The following is a 16,461-nucleotide window of genomic DNA, read 5'->3' as shown; positions in this document are numbered from 1 at the left end:
AGTCAAATACCCAGTTACTCAAGCTGGTGTCTGAAGACCATCAGTTTGAAAGGAGCTTGAAGCCACAGTGAGGAATTTATAACTATTTATGAATATATTGAGTCTCAATGTGACCTTATAAATACTGTTCTAGTTATTTCTGTATAGTTCTTAATGCTAACTTGTCAGTACCTCCGGGGTCAGATAACGCACAAAACTATTTAAGTCGTGCAGGTTTACAAGAAACTCAGCGCAGACTGATCCGGCTCACTGCTTCCTTCGACCTGAACACACGTCTTTAACCTGTTCCTCTTTGCTACATTAGCTGCTACACAGGTGCAGCTGCTGAGGAGTTTCTGCAGTAAAATTGTTTAAAAAGCGCATTAATCTTTGGCTTTAATTTAATTATTTCAAAATCCTGAAAGATTAGTGTATTGACATCTCCCCTTTAGATAGAACCACAGCTTTGTTTCTCTCTAACAATAAAATTAAAAGCAATCTCCAAGTATGTTTTTACTTAAAGTCCTTGTATACATGCGGAACTCCTGGAGCAGCACATCGACATTTCTCAGCTTTGTGCTACAAATTCAAAATGTCACACATTAACACTGATCAAAGCTCACTTTCTCCTAACAAAATAATATTGCACGTAACATCCTTACACACCAGCCACCATTAATCTCACACTTAATATATTTATATACTGACGTTGCCTTTTGCATTCACACAGATGTACTTTATCCTCATACAGAAACATCAGTAAGAAAGTCATCTTAAAAAAACACGGGGCTAGAAATTACACTAATTTTCAAAAGGAAATATTCTACACTATACTTGTACAAATCTTTTTTTTTTTCTTTTCAAGTGCTATACAGCGAGAAGAAAGTTCTTTAAAATAAAATGCCAGCGGGCTACTGCTCGTCCTCATTTTCCTGTCCTGAACCTTCGGATCGATCACCTTCTAGTCGATCTGCAGGAGGGCAAAGGCGGATGTTAAAGAAGGGGGGGGGGGGGGGGGCAAAAAAAAGGTGGGCATTCATTGTCCGCACTACCCGCCCTTTCACAGGCCCCAACATTCAAACCAATGGTGTACCTGATCTGATGTGATTAAGGGAGGCCAGCATGCGGAGCATGAACGAGGCCGGGACTGTGATTGTGTTCCTGGTTTCCTCGAGCATCAGCTCGTTCCGAGTTATTACCTTGAAAGGAAACATGATGAAGAGCGAGTGTGAAGCAAGTTGAAATTGACAAATGACTGGACTAAAAAGGGAAAACTTTTTTTCCCCCATTGGCCCCCGTACATAAGACATCCGCTACTGGAAAATATAATCATCACCTAAAAAGGTTTGATAGCTTTTGAAGAAGCCTTTGATCCCCTGATAAAACTCCAGTGATCTACCTGCACCTCAAACTTTATGTAACATGTTAAGTCCACTAGTTAGCATATTGTTAAATAATTGTACTTTATATCCTCCACCAAATACTATGCCTGCAAAAGACTAGAAATGTGTTGCATCTTGTCCTGAGAGTTCACTATGTCCTGATTTGTTTTGGTCGGGTGAGGATCATTTTCAGTTATCTTTTTTTTGGGGGGGGGATAAAATTAAGCTACACTTTAGGTCAAACACCCAAAGAAGGAGGTTGTTTGAGAACAGCTACAAATATTCTTTCAGAAGAACCCATCAGTTATCTTTTGGGGGGGGAAATCAATAGAAAAGTAAACCGTTCTTTCCTTAGCGGACACCTCAGTTATGTAAAATGTACGCATTTTAATCAATTAAATCGATTAAACTGATCAGTCCACTGTGGTACCTCATTGGCCAGGGCTCTGTTGAACGATGCCGACTGTTCCAGTGGCGACCAAATCTTGATATCGTAGTCAATCCCTGAAGAAGCCAGAACTGAAAAGACCACAAAAAATAAACATGACATACTCCATGAGATCGTCAGATCACCTCAGGTGGTGGGGGGAGCGGGGGGGAGCGGGGGGGGGGGGGGGGGGGCGGGGACTCACTGGGGTCGTATGGGTGCGGCTGCAGGCAGTTCACCACGTGGTTGTCTGCTTCCAGCAGCATGAGGTGCTCCGCTGTGTGTCTGTCCCAGACGAAGATGTGGCCACAGTCTGAGCCGCTCATCACAAAGTTGTTCCCCCAAAAACAGGACTCCTTTATCTGCACATCAACAAAGGATTTTTAGTTTTATTCATGGCCCAACATTTAGTGCTAAGCTATATGAAGGAGGTCTCTAAAGTATATACGATGGAGGTGTACCATTGTCCTGGAGTTGCGGTGGCCTTTGTAGACCATCTTCACTGAGGGTCTCCTGATATTCTGCGTCTCGCTCTCCTCCATCTCCCTTCGTTCTTTCCTCCGGCGAAACAGCTCCTGGATGCGAGCGGCGGCTGAGCGCCTGTAAAACACAATGTGTGATCATAAAGTAAGTAAACGAAAGAAGAAAGGAAAAAAGAATGACAAATCCATGCGGCCTCTGATGCTGATGAACCTCATGCTTTAAGTCTTGAGTGAAATTTGTGCCGATAAAAATCCATTCAACCAAATGACAAACTCCAAGCTGGAAAGCGGCCACTTAAAAAGGCAAATTAAATCAGAACTGAATCAAGCTCCTTAAATTGTTGTTGTGCAAAGTCTTTAATGGAATTAACACTGTGCATGTAGAAATAATCTGCCTCCTCCAGATGAAATCAAAGACAAAAATGATTTGTCTGGCTTTCCTTCATGCACACTTTCTTTGATCATTCATCTCCAGTTCATAATCTTCAAAATGCGGCCGTTACGCTGCTACTCGCGCCCTCTGTGGAGTCGGGCCTCACATGCACATCACTCTCACGCTGCTGTTAGCCGTGTGTGTGTGTGCGTTAGTTCTTTGTGAGTGAAATGACCGAACCAAAGCAAAAAAACACCGCCTTTCTTCATCACGTTATGCTGTTGAGTTGTAATGCTCTGCTGCATGGCACACACCTGGTTAGATGGTTTTTAGTGCAAACACTTTACCTGATCATCCTATCTCCTACTGCAGATCCTCTGGAATTTAATCTATATTTGTAGTAAAACAGTCAATGGGAAGGCATCACAAGGAAATCAAAATAACCTCCCGTTACAGATATACAATAACCTGCATTCAAATAAATAAATAAATCGCTTGCAGCGAGTGAGCTGAAACGAGGGCGGTCTCGCGTACCTCTGTCCCTGACCTCGGAACCTCGTGGACGGGATGAGAATCGGGTCGTCGTCGCTGTCGTCGGAGTCCTGGTGGCCCCGCGCGGGCTGACTCTGGCCCTCGTCTTCCTCCTCCCCCCTCGGCTCCGCTCTCCTGCAGCCTCCCGACGCGTCCTCGGTGCCCTCCGGCTGACTCCTTTCCACCGGTGGAGGAGCCACGGCGCCCCCCCGAGAGGAGCCCGCCGCCGAGCAGGAGGCGCTGCAGGGGGCCTCCGTGGAGGCGGCCAGGGCGCTCTGCTGCCCCGAGGACACGGGCGCAGCTGAGGGGGGAAAACACATCGCTGCATGTGGGACGTTGTTGCATCAGCGTTTGTATGCATTTCATATTCATTTAAGATGTTATACTAAAGTTTAGTTGTTTTTTGTTAAATCAAAAGTGTACACTGCAATTTAATGTTATCTTTGCGTTCAGCCCCCCTTGGTGAAGGGCTGTTTGATAGATGATTAACTTCACATCTTCTTTTTCTATTAGATTTCCTATTGTGTCAGAGCAGGTTTCCTGATGCCGAAGGACTCACGTTGCTCCGACCCTGAACTCCCCGTCGACAGAGTGTCTCTGCTCTGGATGGCCACGGCCTCCGATGCTTTGGGACCTCCACTCCCCATTGAGCTGGATGTGCTACTGCTCCTGTGGAGGAAGACGAGACAGTGACAGAGTCTCTGAAGCCTCTGAGGGGTTTTAATTATTCCTCAATAAGGACCTTCTTGCACCATGTTCATTATTTGTAAACTCTTGAGGAACCCGAAGGGATGAACAGTGTTGGTCAACCAAGGTTGACAAAGCTACGCAAATATGATCATCCACAATGTACATATAACACATTTTCACTATGATTCCATGTTTGATTGTGGGAGAATATCAGGGACCATAGTTTACTAAACGAGCATCATGCTGTATTGAAGAGGAATCGAAACTAGCGATTTAGACCATAAACTCTTTACTTCATGTACTGTGGTAATAAAGCAAGTGAGAAGTAGGGTCTCATGGACTTTCATACAATCACTTATTTTTGCAAACAGGAGTCGCCCTCTGCTGGTTATTTTAAAGAATACATGTTTATTATTGAATTTTAAGGCACTATGACCTTGGCTTCATTTTTCAGAATCGTAGGTTGCCGCCTGCTTTGATGCCTGCTTTGTTTGAATTTAATTAGTATGAGAGATTACCTCCTTATGCTTCACCCCCCTAATTGATTTGCTATGATAAGACAACCTGAAGGGGTCCATTATCACATGCTTCACCAATAAAAGGGCAACTATATAAACACACTGATTTCAATAGGTCTTTTATCTCCTTGTACTCAAAGCACTCACCACTCATCGGTGAAGTCCAGCTTGATGGTGCTGGTGGTGGTCCCCTCCGAGCTGTAGTGAAGGCTGAGCACTGGCTCTGCGGCGCTGGGTCGACTGGTGCCGGCCATGTTGGTGGAGGTGGTGGGTGCGCTGGTGCTGACTGGTGCAGGAACGGCTTGATCGGGACTTGAACCTGCGGCTTCTGCACACACGGGCAGAGGATCCACTGTAAAGCTGTCCTGCCGGTACCTCAGAGCTATAGTGTATATAGTTTGGCATATATTGGATGTTTGCAACATGTTATGGAAGTAAATCTGTGTCATGATTTTGAAAGAAAAAGGTGATTGCATTTCTAATTCTAAATTGATTAATTTATACATTGAAATTATGTATCTGAATGTTTTTCAACGTTAAAATATTCAACTGCAAAAAGTTCAACTGCAACATCCGGGAATCCCAAGAAGAGCAATTGATTCTAGATTCAAGATCAGGAGCGTGCATCAAGCAAAAGGAGCGAGCACCCAATACAACTTCGGCTTGTCGGCAGCATGGTGACCGGATTGTAGCAACATGCATAAATATTTAGTGCTAGAAATTCAATCACCTTTTTCTTTTAAAATCCAATGACACAGATTTACTTCCATAACATGCCACCATCTGCTGCAAGACTGCTTCTCACTGAGAAACAACACAAACATGCAGCTGACATTTACAGGGCAGACAAAGGTGAACTATCGTCAGCTACAAGACACAAACTAATGATCGATACCAGTGTTAATTTAGAAGCTGTTGGCCTCACTGTGTGGAAAAGACTGGGATTGTTCCATCATGTGTAAGGCAACATCAGGTCTGACTTAAACATTGTAAAACAAAATATAACATAAATAGATACAGAGAATTGTTACTTATCAACGTGTCAATAATATATTATCACATTATGTCATGATGGGTGTCCACTAGCACACTAAAAAGAGATTAGGATTCCCTTGATGATGATGTTGTTTATTATTCTTATTATTATTATTCACTAACTCTGGATAGATAATGGTAATAATGGGAAAGTAAAGTAGTGTATGGAGAGAATTAAGAGGCATGAAAACAACACAGGACCGACTGGGAGAAGTGTTGGTGTTTTATGAAGGAGGGTGAGGAAGAAAAGCATGTAGCAGGGAGGAACAAGGGGGGGGGGGGGGGGAGGGGGAGAGACGCACCCTGCTGTTCATCAAGAGTCATGGATCCCAGCTGTTTGTTTACCACAGACGAGGGAGAATCTGGAACACAAATGAGACCGACTAAACATCGGACAGGGACGTTGAACCTGACGGCTCAAAGTCAAGGCGCACGATGGGTTAAAAAACGTCCCAAGGCCAAGCAGGAGAAGCTGTAAAATAAGCCAAAGGGGGCACGGGTGGGGGGGGGCTTCATCTGATCATTCCATGTGCAAAATGAGATTATTAAGTTCAAAAATTCACTCGTTCATGCTCGCTGCGCGTCCTGCTGATAAGGGATTAATCCCTGCAAGGTTTCAATCACCATCCAACGTGACAGCCAAACAAAAGCCTACATGTAGTCTAGTCATCAGTGCAACCCGATCTTTAACATAAAGAATGCAAACAATGGCCCTTCAGTTAATGACGAGTTGGTCTTGGACGTCCAATGAAGGCCCTGTTACATGAATGAGATGAACAAATCACTTTAGCGTAACACTCGGAGCTTTAGTTACACTTCTCGGATCAAACCATAGTGAATCAGGTCCAGCAGTCTAGAGCGCGGGTCCCCAACCAAAAGGTTTCATTTTGAAAATCGACCAGATTCTCTCCTAATTACGTGCGCTCGTCCCCCTTGAGATAAGTCACTGTTTTTCATCTTATGCAATTGTCCACTACTCGCTGCACACGGCAGTTCCGCCCACCAGCGCACAGAGAGCCGCGCAGCAACTACACCCCCCCCCTACGCCCCCCTCCCGTCGGTCGGTCTGCAACCACCCCTTCTACCACCACCCCGTTTGTTGGCCGCTCATTTCGTTGTGTTTATTCGGCACACCTCCAAGACCGGAATATTGTCTGGTTGGGGACACCTGGTCTAGAGAGACAATCTTTTTTTTTTTATTGTTTACGTGTGAACATCACATGAGGCGAGGCAGAGGTTCATACTGTTTCACCACTTTGGTGAAAACTCAAGCAACACGTGGAGCGATGAAGTGAGAGCGTTAGTGAGGGAGGCGCTGAGCAAACAGTGGGGAGGCGACACAGTGACGCCTGCAGAGGTTAATTGGTACAAGGTGCATCATGGGGGAATGGAAAGAGGATCACAGAGAGATTAGTGGTCAGTTTTATCAAAGCCGGGTCTTTCTGCGGCCCAACTGTCTCTACAAACGAGACATGTCCGCCTTTCCTACATTAGGAGGGGAGGGTAACCTGTGAGGGGTTGCGTCTCAGCGGCAGTAGTGGCAGCTCCCTGTGACTGCCCCTCAGTGACTGCAGGAGAGGAGGAGGAGGAGGAGGAGGAAGAAGGAGTAGGAGAACGGGCAGCACGCGGACCCTGTCCTGGGGGGTCGGCCAGCCGCAGTAACCTCTGCAAACGCCTACACACTAAACTTATGGGCAGCCGATGAGGACCGTACTCTGACAGAGAGGCAGAGGAAGAGAGGCAGAGGGAATGCACGATTAGAGGAATGATGGAGGGGAGGGGGGGAGGGAGATTAAGAGAGGAAGAGTCAGGAAGTAAAGAAAGAGGGCGAGAGCACAACAGGATGCTGCAGGAAAGAAAGTGACGTGAGGCTGCTGCTTGAGTGGAGTGGCTCCGACAAGCACACACACGCATACACACCAACAGTCGATCTAAGGCTACCTCCTCATCGCACTGAGGAGTCATAAGTCAACAGCTGGCACACTGTTTTCTTACCTGAGAGAGCGGGTTCTGAGGTTGGCGTAGGTGCGGGCGTGGAGGTCACGGTCGCAGCCGCCTGACCACTCTGCTCAGAGTCAGGCGAGGAGGTGAGGGGGGAGGAGGAGGAGGGAGCCGAGCTCTCCACTGATGAAGAGCTGGAAGGAGGAATTGCCGTGACCGTTGACGACGACCCTGAGGACGAAGAGGAGGTGGATTCAGGGACGGCGGCAGCGGCGTCGGCAGCGGCTGGTACCTCCTGGGCGATCGGCCCCGCGGGCCGACCGGGGGCGCTGGACTCCTGACCAGAGCCGCCCGCGGCGGCAGCTGGAGTAGTCGACGCCCCTTCGGGACCGATGGCTGTTCCATGAATTCCATAAGAGAATAAATAGACATAGTCAACAATCTTCAGGAGGAGCTGATATCATTCACTACAAAATCTATTAACAGTTTCACATGCAACGGGTAAAAGGATCCATTGTAAATCATCCCATGCGTGGCATTATCTATTGATCCACTAGTTATAGTAACAAGACGGTAGAAAATGATCCTTTTGTTTAACAACTAGCGCTAGCTTACAGCAAAGTGAACACATTTAACACAAGTTAAAATAATAGCCCAAAACGATCTTCAATAAGTAAAATAGCAGTACTTGATTTTAAGAATTGGAAGATTTAGGGATTGATCTACACACCTAGACAGGCATTACACAATGCAGAATCTCTCACCTCTGGGTCGTGTCTGAGGCCGAGTTCCTCTGCTGCTCTGGGCCTCGCTGGCCTCCTCGAACCAGCGAGACAACATGTCCGACATCCTCTGCATCAGAGACACGTTGGGGCTCTGCTCACCTGCCGCAGCGCGAGACACAAATGATCACAGGTTCACCGGAACGTATTCAAACCAACATGACAGCGTGCAACGTCTCGTCATCACTCAACGCAACTCTCAAATGTTGATTCTGTGAATCAGATTCATGTTTTGCAATTTGGAGAATTCCAATAATTGATTCAATTCAAAGGGTGCATTGTTCATTGAAAAATACATTTTTATGATGTGATTTTGCAGCTTTGCATCAACCGTAACTTCGTAATTACTCTATTGCTTATAAGTATGGATGAATGTATCATTAATACATTTATAACAAGGGGGCGGGTGTCTCAGAGGCCAAATCCGTAGTTCTAGAGCTCAGGTCTAAACCCAACGAGTGTCGCCTGCTGTGCTGACTGCTGTGATCTTACCGTCCCTCTCCCTCTCGCTCTCAGGGCGAGCTCGGGGTCCCGTGTCAGACCAGTCACCTCGTAGACGGAGGCGCTTCACTGGAGGCTGCCTCAGCTGTGGAAACACACACACACACACACACACACACACACACAAAGATTAGCAGTTTGTCAGTCAAAGCATGGTCAAAAATAGCTCTGCTGCCAGAGCAAAACACTGCTCGTCTCTGTCAGTGTCCTCCTTATAGTGCCCCCCCCCCCCCCCCCCCCCCTCCTCCCCCCACACACTTTCTGGCTGCACAACTGAGGTTGCCTCCACTTTCCAGTCCCCTGGCTCTCTTTACAGGGCAACAGGCCGAGAGCCAGAAATAGAAAAAAGGGGCTCTTAGTGCAAAGACTATCAACTGCTATACTTTGGAAAGGTCCTCAGGTCTGATTGTGGGCTGGAGGTGGTGACAAGCAGCACAGGCTGAGAGAGATAGTAGAGTAATATATCAGAGAGCAACGTACTTGAAATGAATTAGCTTACAGGTGGAGGAAAAGGCCAGAGGGGAGGTTTGCGGGGGGCCTGAACTATTTTGGAGGGTAGCTGAGCGCTGCCTGCGTCGGCGGCTGTATTTGGAAAGGAATGCGTGCTGCGGTTGCATCTCGACACAGCTGAGCTCACCACGAGGCCCTTAAACACCGGCACCGTGATCCGTCTCACTCAGACACGCGCTAAGAGCACAAAATACCTCTCAAAAACCAAATAAAAGATAAGATGACACAGTTAATACTTTAGTTTAAATCTGTAACCCATTGAGCCTTTTCATTCTCAGTCAGAGAACCACCAATGTCAGCCCCCCCCCCAAAAAAAACATTGGGAAACATTTTCATGTTGCTGCTCACCTCCTCCCTCCTCTCCTCCGACGGGCCCTTCAGCTCTCGGGCCTGGTCATCTTTGGGATCGAACAGGTAGATGTAATCGGAGGAGTAGCTGACCAGCACCTCCTGACCGTCCTCGCTGTAGCAGAGAGAGGTCACGCGACACGACTTGTTGGACAGGTGAGCGGGAACAAACCTCACGCACATGCCCGTCGTCCCCCGGCCCATGTAGTTACCTACGGACGAAGAGAGAGAGAGAGAGAGAGAGAGAGAGTCCCTGATGGCTGATGGCTAGTTTCATTTGACATCCCCAATGACGTGAAACCACATTGAACACGGCATGGAATAGAGAGATACCAAAAAAATGTACTCAGGGACAAGAACTAACTAAATGTAGTTTTTCTTTAATATCTTTTTGTGAGTTATCTAAAGCACCTTTTCTACACAAATAAACCTGTCCTTTTTAAACTGTTTTTTTGCTATTTGCGTAGAAAAAAACATCTATAAAAAGATGCTCTATAAACAATGTTTCTAATGAATTCAAGTAGTCTGGAGCTTTTCAGAAGTATCGAGATAAACATCAAACTAAAAACCAAGAGAGGAACCCCTCCAACCTGCCGCCTTCTCTCCATCTCCGATGCGACCGAGTGGGTGGTGTTTACCTGTCGCTCTGGTGCCCAGCATGCGTCTGTCGTAGATCCGCACCGAGCTGTCGGAGCAGCCCACGGCCAGGTAGTACGGCACGAGAGGAGAGATGGATATAGAGGTCGCTGCCCTTCGACAGTTTATCAGAATGTCCTGGAGTCAAAAGAAAGAAACAAGACAACTTAGGGGTGAATTTCTTCTCGTTTCTGGAGTCAATGAGTCCTACGCTAATGTCACAAGAAACAGAGGGAACATTTAAATTAAATAATTGTTTACAGGAATACAAAAATAGGGCAGGCAACATTAAAAAGAAAAGCAAAAAGTCCCGCTCAATTCAATATTTTCCAGTTGTGGATGTTGACTTGAAAACATTAACAGGCTGTAGGGTAATTAAGAGAGAGGCGACACGAGAGGGCTGAGGTCCCAGGCAATGATCTCCCTCGGGGGGGAATACGAGAAGATGCAACGCAATCTTCAGGGCACCGCTTATCTCGCTCACTCTGTCTCTCACACACACGCACACACACACGCACGCACGCACGCACGCACACACACACACACACACACACACGCAAGCCAAGCAAACTGTTTTCTTCATGGTATTACACAGTGTAGAAGGCATATTAAGCTGGAAGTCATCATCTTTAAACGCACATGTGATGTATTAAACAAGAGATTATGAAATAACTTCAGTTTACAGAACAAAAAAAACAGGACATTATCACCAAAACCGTGGCCGCATTTCCAGCGTCACCGTACATCTTTGCAGTCTTCCTTAGTGCAGCTCGTCTTCGTGCGAAGGTCGAACCACCGCACCGTGCCGTCCTCCCCGCACGACAGAAACGTGTAGGGGTCATTTGGTACCGTCATGATCTGAAGGAACAAAACGGGCGGCCTGGTGTTAGGAGACGGAACCCGTGAAGAAGGAAGGCGAGCGCCGCGCGTTCCTCTCGCTCGGTACCTCGTAAGCCGTTCCGTAATGGCAGGTGAACTGACACTGCCGGTTGTGCTCGGGACTCTTCTCTGTGTTGGTGTAGTAGATGATGCCGTCTCCGGAGCAGGACACGATCTCCTGGTCGTTAGTGTGCGGCATGAACTTGGCGCTGAAGATGTTCGCCCGATGGCCTGAGCGAATGGACTTCTTGACCTGAAGGGAGAGAAAAGGAAACGGTCACTTCTTCTCTGGTCCCAAACACAACAGCAAAGACAATTTAGAATCAGACGTTTTATCTGTATGGAAAATACTTTTTTTACTAAATGAAAAGGTGCTTCTTCATCTGTGATGTATTTATTTGATGATTTACTCATATTCTGGAGTAACTGACTGTTGACCCGCCTACCTTTTTGTTGTACGGGTTGGAGATGACCAGAAAGGTGTCGTCTGAACCCGACAGGAGATATTCACCGGTGTCATTCCAGGATATCGTGTTGACCTGAGGAGAGAGTCGATACATTTGATTATGCAGAGATGCAGATGTTAACAGTAGTGCCAAAAGGATGAATTGATTCAAGGTTCGGAAGAAAAAATAAAAACATGTGATTCGAAAACATCCCTTTGTCTCTGGGATAATGTGACAAATTAAAGCGACTAAATCAGAGGATCAATGACACTAGATATTGGTTTGTTCCCATGACTCAATTACCACTCAACGGACTGAAATAACCCCAGAATCCTGTTCACACGGTTCATTCATCAGTGATCCATCCGTGAATCCAAAGTAGAGCACAAGAGCGATTGCAGTCACTCTGTGGATCGATATTTCATTCCCACCTACTTGTGGCATCTTCAGCATTTCGTCATCGTTGCTCTTGATTACCAGACTCACCCTGCTGCAATCAGGGAAATTACACCGCCTGCACGCCCCTTTACCACATCCTGCCCACCGGAATCAAGGCTCGATCTCAAAACGATCAAAATCTACTTTTCCTGTTTTTATTTTATATCTTCTGCAGTAACCAAAAATCCACCAAACCAAAAAAGTTTTAAGATATAAATAAAAAATATAAATATATCTCTACACTAAAAAGACAGCTGATATATTCATAACATACAATAAAATAAATGCCTTGTCGGGACTGACGTCCGGGCCGATAGTGTGACAGGACGTGTGACTGTTGTGGCAGCGTCGGGTTTCTCAGAGGTATTAACCACCTGGCCCCGAGTCAAAGAACTGCTCTCAGGCCTCACTAACGGACTGAGGGGGACACACGATGAGGTCTCTCTTTTCAAGGTGAAACAAAGATTTATGTTCTTTTGGAAGAAAGGAGAACAAATCTGGAGCACTTACACAGCCATCGTGTACATTCAGCGTCCCTTCAAGTTTAAGTCTTTGAACAAATTCTCTTCTACCTGTAAAAAAGGAGAGAGAGAGAGAGACAGGTTTACAGGATTAATTTATTATGTTATTGAATAACAGCTGCATCTATCATCTGTGCATCCATCTTCACTTTAGTTCCATGCAACAGCATACTGGTTTAAAATATCTGAGTGTATTATCCATGCCAACAAAGCCTTCCTTGAACCAACAACTAAAATAGAAAAATAAAAGAGGCAATTTTATGAAGCATAAATCTAAAATCATATAGTAGTATAAATGGCAAAAGTAGTGGGATGATGCTGATGATGATGATGATACATCGTCCAGCAATAACTGAACTGATTTATTGTTTGAGAGATATTTCACGTATTAAAGGCACAATTGTTGGGAGTTCTTTGCTTTAAACAGTTGTAACTCATCCTGAGCAATGATCAGTTGTTTTGTGATACTTCTCACCACATGTGAGACAACAACCCTAAACAGCTTCCGTCTCGTTTTTCACATGGCTAACGAGACAATGCAGGGTTTTTAAAACGCTCAGCCGCCAGACTCAAATAAAAACTTTTTTTTGGACACAATCCTCCCACAATGCAACGCACGACGCTAAATGGAGGAAGTGTTCTTGGCTGATAAAAACAAAAAATACTTGTAAATGAAACAGAGAAAACAGAACAGCAGCTTCATCTTGCTGCTCTTTGTTTAAAGTTATGTTTGTGCACTGTTTATATTTATTATCAGAATCATCTAGTCAAATCAGTCTCTTTGTCTGTGTTCAGGTTCATTTTTTAAAAAGAGGACGCACAAATCCAATCCAATAAAGAGACACAAAGCCTATATTTTTACATTGCTTTAAGTTATAATGCATTATCACATTCTGTATTACTTTGCCATTTGAAAATGCATCCTTAATCGCACAGTTTCAGGTCGGAAATAATTAAGAATGTTGATTTTTTGTATTCTACCTGCAAAAACTGAATACTGAAACTGAATATAGATGGCACTGGGACGCAGAGCTAATATCATATAATAACTGCTATAAATTTCCTTCGTTATATGTAGGATGGATGTTTTCTCTTTTGTTAAAGCAAAAAGTGGTAAAAGCCACGAGCTTTGACTTGCACCGACAGGTTTCATTAGTGCTGCAAGAATCAACTAAGTCTGAATTTGCAAAGAATAAGCTACAGGCTCCTCTGAAGCTCCCATTTAAAAAAAGACAAATAACAATATTAATAAGGTTTGAAAACACACAATATGAAAATGCAAAAGTAAGCAACTTCATTAAGCCAAAAATCACCAACTATAAAATATGCTTCGAGGCAATGTGCTTCCAGACCTGCCTGTTTTATAGTGTGACACTATAAAACAGGCAGGTCTGGATGCAATGTTAAAAAAAAAAAACTTTGTTACCATCTTAACCAACTTATTTTTGCTTAAATCGCTCTTCAGTTGACAGACAGCCCCTTAACATAACCTCCCCGGAAGTGTCTTCAATGCAGACCACCCCATTGAAGCTAAATATATCCTACAAGAGCTCTGACCGCCACATCACTGCATGTATCTTCTACCCATAACACAATAACAGCTCCAACCATATCTCAGTCAAGCTAAATGCAGCGCTGACTAAGCCTGTGTGGCACCTGGCCCACCTCGGCAGGCCGATGGAGGGGCCACACTGACCTCGTGGACCTCTCTGGTTCCCCTCTGTTTACGCCGTGGTCGCTGTTGTTTTGAATCGTGCGTGGTGCTCTCATAACGAACGCGGACATGCAGCCACACACACAAGTGTCTCGATGAGGGGCGCTGCAGGTGGATTGGTCAAGTTTAGGGCACAAGCAGCGGCCTTCTTTTAATCCCTGTAGACACTTTCTTTGAAGACAAATGAACAATTAGGCGGGCTGTGTTTTGATGCACTGGCTGGACATCCTCAATAATATTACACCATTTACCGCATGTTGCCATGTTTCATCAAACAATTACATTTTGCTTGTGCCAGTTTGCAGCTGCTCACCAATAAAAATGTTGTTGTTTTCCCAGGTTCTGATGATCACTTTCACTTCGGATAAACGCAAAAAATACTTTATAACGCAGAGAAAGAAATGTCATCTATGCCACAATTTCTCTGCAAAAACAATGGATCATCTGAGTGAGGGAGATCAATTGTATTTTTTTCTGTAGCTATTACACTATAACAAGCAGCACTATTAAAAATAATTATATATAAATATAACAATAATATTGAAACCCCATCTATCTAGTGTTTTATAACTCCTGTTTTGCTTCAATCAAACGCACGGTGGGTGTTCGCGGTGTTCCTCCACAGGAGGAAGAGCAGCTCTCCGTTATTCTGTAGATCGGCTGTCAGTGGATCGGATTCAGTACCGCGGAGTTACCGGTGTTAATTTGCAAAAAATAATACCCGTATCCCCCCAGATTATACCGTTAGCATCAGAGAGGGTCGTTTTGTTCTTACCTAAGTAGTTGGTCCTGATGGCGTTCGGCTCGTTGTATCCAATTAGACGTTTGTTTACATCCCAAACCAGGTTTCCAGACCAGGACATTGTGACCATATGACGGTTTGAATTAACAATAACATTGAAACCAAGCTAACGCGTTCCCGTTGATGTCGCCTTTTATTTGATCGTCGTTCGGCTGTGCCATTGATGTCGGTCCCCCGCAGGGTCGGGACGGCGCTAACGTTAGCCGGCTGCTACGCTACGCGTCAGCATCGCCGGAGGTGAAAGACTCGCTGCTGTCCCTGTCCCCGCTGTCCTCGTTAGTTTACCTTCGCTGTCCTCCGGCTCTCTGCGCCGCTAACTGTCCGTCCTGCTAGGCTAGCCAGGTTTATTTCTTCTAGCCAGGCAGCGGTCAGCTGTGTCGAAAACAACGCGATAAACAACGTGTTTTGACTGAGAGGGAGCGCTCGTTTTTTCAGCCGCGAAGCAGCAGTGTAGCCGGGAATGCTTCGAAGGCAATGAAGAAAATGATTTGGAATCATGGTGGAAGAAGTGTTCAAATATTTAGTTAAACCTTAGTTAATCTGCAGTCAAATGTGGTATTTTTCTTAAAACATTTGACTGCATATTAGGAATTTTCCCTAAAAATAAAATGTTGGATGGCAGTGTGGCAATTTGATCACAACATGTATTTTAAGTCCTTTATTGTTCCAAAAATAATCTTCAGCCAAATAGAAAATAGTTTACACATTAAGACTGTACAGACTGGAACTACCAGGGAATCTGGAGTTAGCACTGCACTTGTAATGGTTGCATTTAAAATTGAATTGAACATCTATCTATCAGCTCTTGTCTTTAACATAAGTAAATCATGCTGGTTAAAGCAGATGCTGACTTGGTTATAATCCATCCTGGTATTACAGATAATCACCTTTTCCATTTGAAGTTTGAAAGAAAACCAAGCTGGCTATTTGACAACATACTGCTGTCTTAAATGGCTTCATGTTGCCAGATTAACCAGATTAACCTGTTTGGGGCCAAAGGGAAAAAACGTGTGTAGGGCTTTTGTGAAACGCGTTCAGCACATACTGCAGCTACCTTACAGAGTGCATACCGTATGCCGTATGTGTTCAATTGTGACACATTACAACCCAGAAAACTTGAACTATGAACTTTGAAACGCTCTCCTCTCACCTGATACGCACAGGGCTGTGTGTAAATAGCAATGAAGGACTGCAAGACAATTTTGGTTTACATTTGACCAATTTGGGACATAAGTGGTGTGGTAGTATGGATATTGGAACGCACAGCTAGATTTTGTCACAGGGCCGTAAAATCAGACTATTGCAAGACCTGCTGTTGTTGATGCGATCTTTGGGAGGTTTGGAGGGATGTTTTTTGCTTTGCCCTGTTCCAATGTTTTGTTATGAATGTTTTATTATCCTCACGTGGTGGGAATCAAGTGTCCAAAATGGAGTGTGAGTCTGAAAAACGTAATTAAACTCATGAAACTGACAAACATTGAATACGGTTACTTTAAGGTTTAAGGTTAATTTAAGTGAAAACATAA

General features: G+C 44.9%; 1 protein-coding gene across 5 annotated transcripts; it reads right to left on the bottom strand.

The window, feature by feature from the left end:
• Positions 1-479: 479 nt before the first annotated feature.
• On the bottom strand, positions 480-15,336 carry dcaf6 (ddb1 and cul4 associated factor 6). Of its 5 annotated transcripts, none has more exons than XM_037488098.2 (21): positions 14,909-15,336; positions 12,409-12,470; positions 11,461-11,553; positions 11,082-11,267; positions 10,880-10,993; positions 10,138-10,273; positions 9,500-9,711; positions 8,633-8,726; positions 8,123-8,242; positions 7,413-7,754; positions 6,926-7,132; positions 5,720-5,779; positions 4,530-4,710; positions 3,734-3,843; positions 3,178-3,496; positions 2,991-3,032; positions 2,250-2,388; positions 1,994-2,150; positions 1,792-1,880; positions 1,073-1,178; positions 480-949 (listed from the first exon to the last, which is right to left on the bottom strand). In XM_037488098.2, the coding sequence occupies exons 1-21, from the start codon at positions 15,003-15,005 to the stop codon at positions 891-893; spliced, it is 2,925 nt and encodes a 974-aa protein (XP_037343995.2). In that variant the 5' UTR covers positions 15,006-15,336; the 3' UTR covers positions 480-890. The 5 variants fall into 5 exon arrangements, with proteins under 5 accessions (XP_037343995.2, XP_037343996.2, XP_037343997.2 ...); XM_037488099.2 differs by having other exon boundaries at positions 3,178-3,475; XM_037488100.2 differs by lacking the exon at positions 2,991-3,032.
• Positions 15,337-16,461: the final 1,125 nt, after the last annotated feature.

This window comes from Pungitius pungitius, chromosome 10, assembly GCF_949316345.1.
Source record: "Pungitius pungitius chromosome 10, fPunPun2.1, whole genome shotgun sequence".
NCBI lineage: Eukaryota > Metazoa > Chordata > Actinopteri > Perciformes > Gasterosteidae > Pungitius > Pungitius pungitius.
Note: the sequence above shows the minus strand (reverse complement) of the source record. Positions and strands in the feature narration are given on the sequence as shown.